At 67.8% G+C, this 671-nt stretch overlaps 1 protein-coding gene across 1 annotated transcript in view; it reads left to right on the plus strand.

Annotated features, from left to right (window-relative positions):
- Positions 1-369, plus strand: part of RD3 (retinal degeneration 3) — a 3,055-nt gene extending 2,686 nt beyond the window's left edge. The window contains exon 2 of the mRNA XM_012638329.1: positions 78-369. Coding sequence (XP_012493783.1) covers positions 78-369 — 292 coding nt within the window. The remainder of the gene's footprint in view (positions 1-77) is intronic.
- The last annotated feature ends 302 nt before the right edge of the window (positions 370-671 follow it).

Consider the following 671-nt stretch of genomic DNA (forward strand, 5'->3'; position numbering starts at 1 on the left):
TAGAGGCTGCCATGCGCCTGTCGCGCGGTACCCGGTGCGTGGCCCCATCGTGCCCTGCCCCTCCCCCTCCCGCCCAGGTTCCGGCAGCTGGTGGCAGAGCACGAGCCCGAGGTGCAGGAGGTGTCCCGGCTCTTCCGCTCGGTGCTGCAGGAAGTCCTGGAGAGGATGAAGCAGGAGGAGGAGGCCCACAGGCTGACGCGGCAGTGGAGTCTGCGGCCCCGCGGCGGCCTGGCCACCTTCAAGACCCGCGCGCGCATCTCCCCGTTCGCCAGCGACATCCGGACCATCTCCGAGGACGTGGAGCGGGACACGCAGCCGCCGCCCCGGACCTGGAGCATGCCCGAGTTCCGGGCGCCTCAAACCGACTGACCCCTACCACGCCCCTGCTCAGGAGCTGAGCCACCTGCAGGAGGGCATGATGGGCTGGTGACCTGGTCGCTGGGTCCTGGAACCTCCCCACCCACCCCTGATGAGGAGAACAAAGAGGCGACCCCATCCCAAGACACTACTGTAAGATGGAGCAACCTCTCCCCCCACCCCTCTTCCTCTGGCCATAAGGCCGAGCTGGGGCTTGGAGCTGCGTGGGGCCCTCTCTCTCCTGCGCAAGTCTGTTGGAGCAGCCGCTTCCCTGACTGACAGATTCAGGGTCTTGGCAGACAGACCACGGCCGC

This window comes from Propithecus coquereli, unplaced genomic scaffold (genome assembly GCF_000956105.1).
Source record: "Propithecus coquereli isolate 6110/MARCELLA unplaced genomic scaffold, Pcoq_1.0 Scaffold129, whole genome shotgun sequence".
Lineage (NCBI taxonomy): Eukaryota > Metazoa > Chordata > Mammalia > Primates > Indriidae > Propithecus > Propithecus coquereli.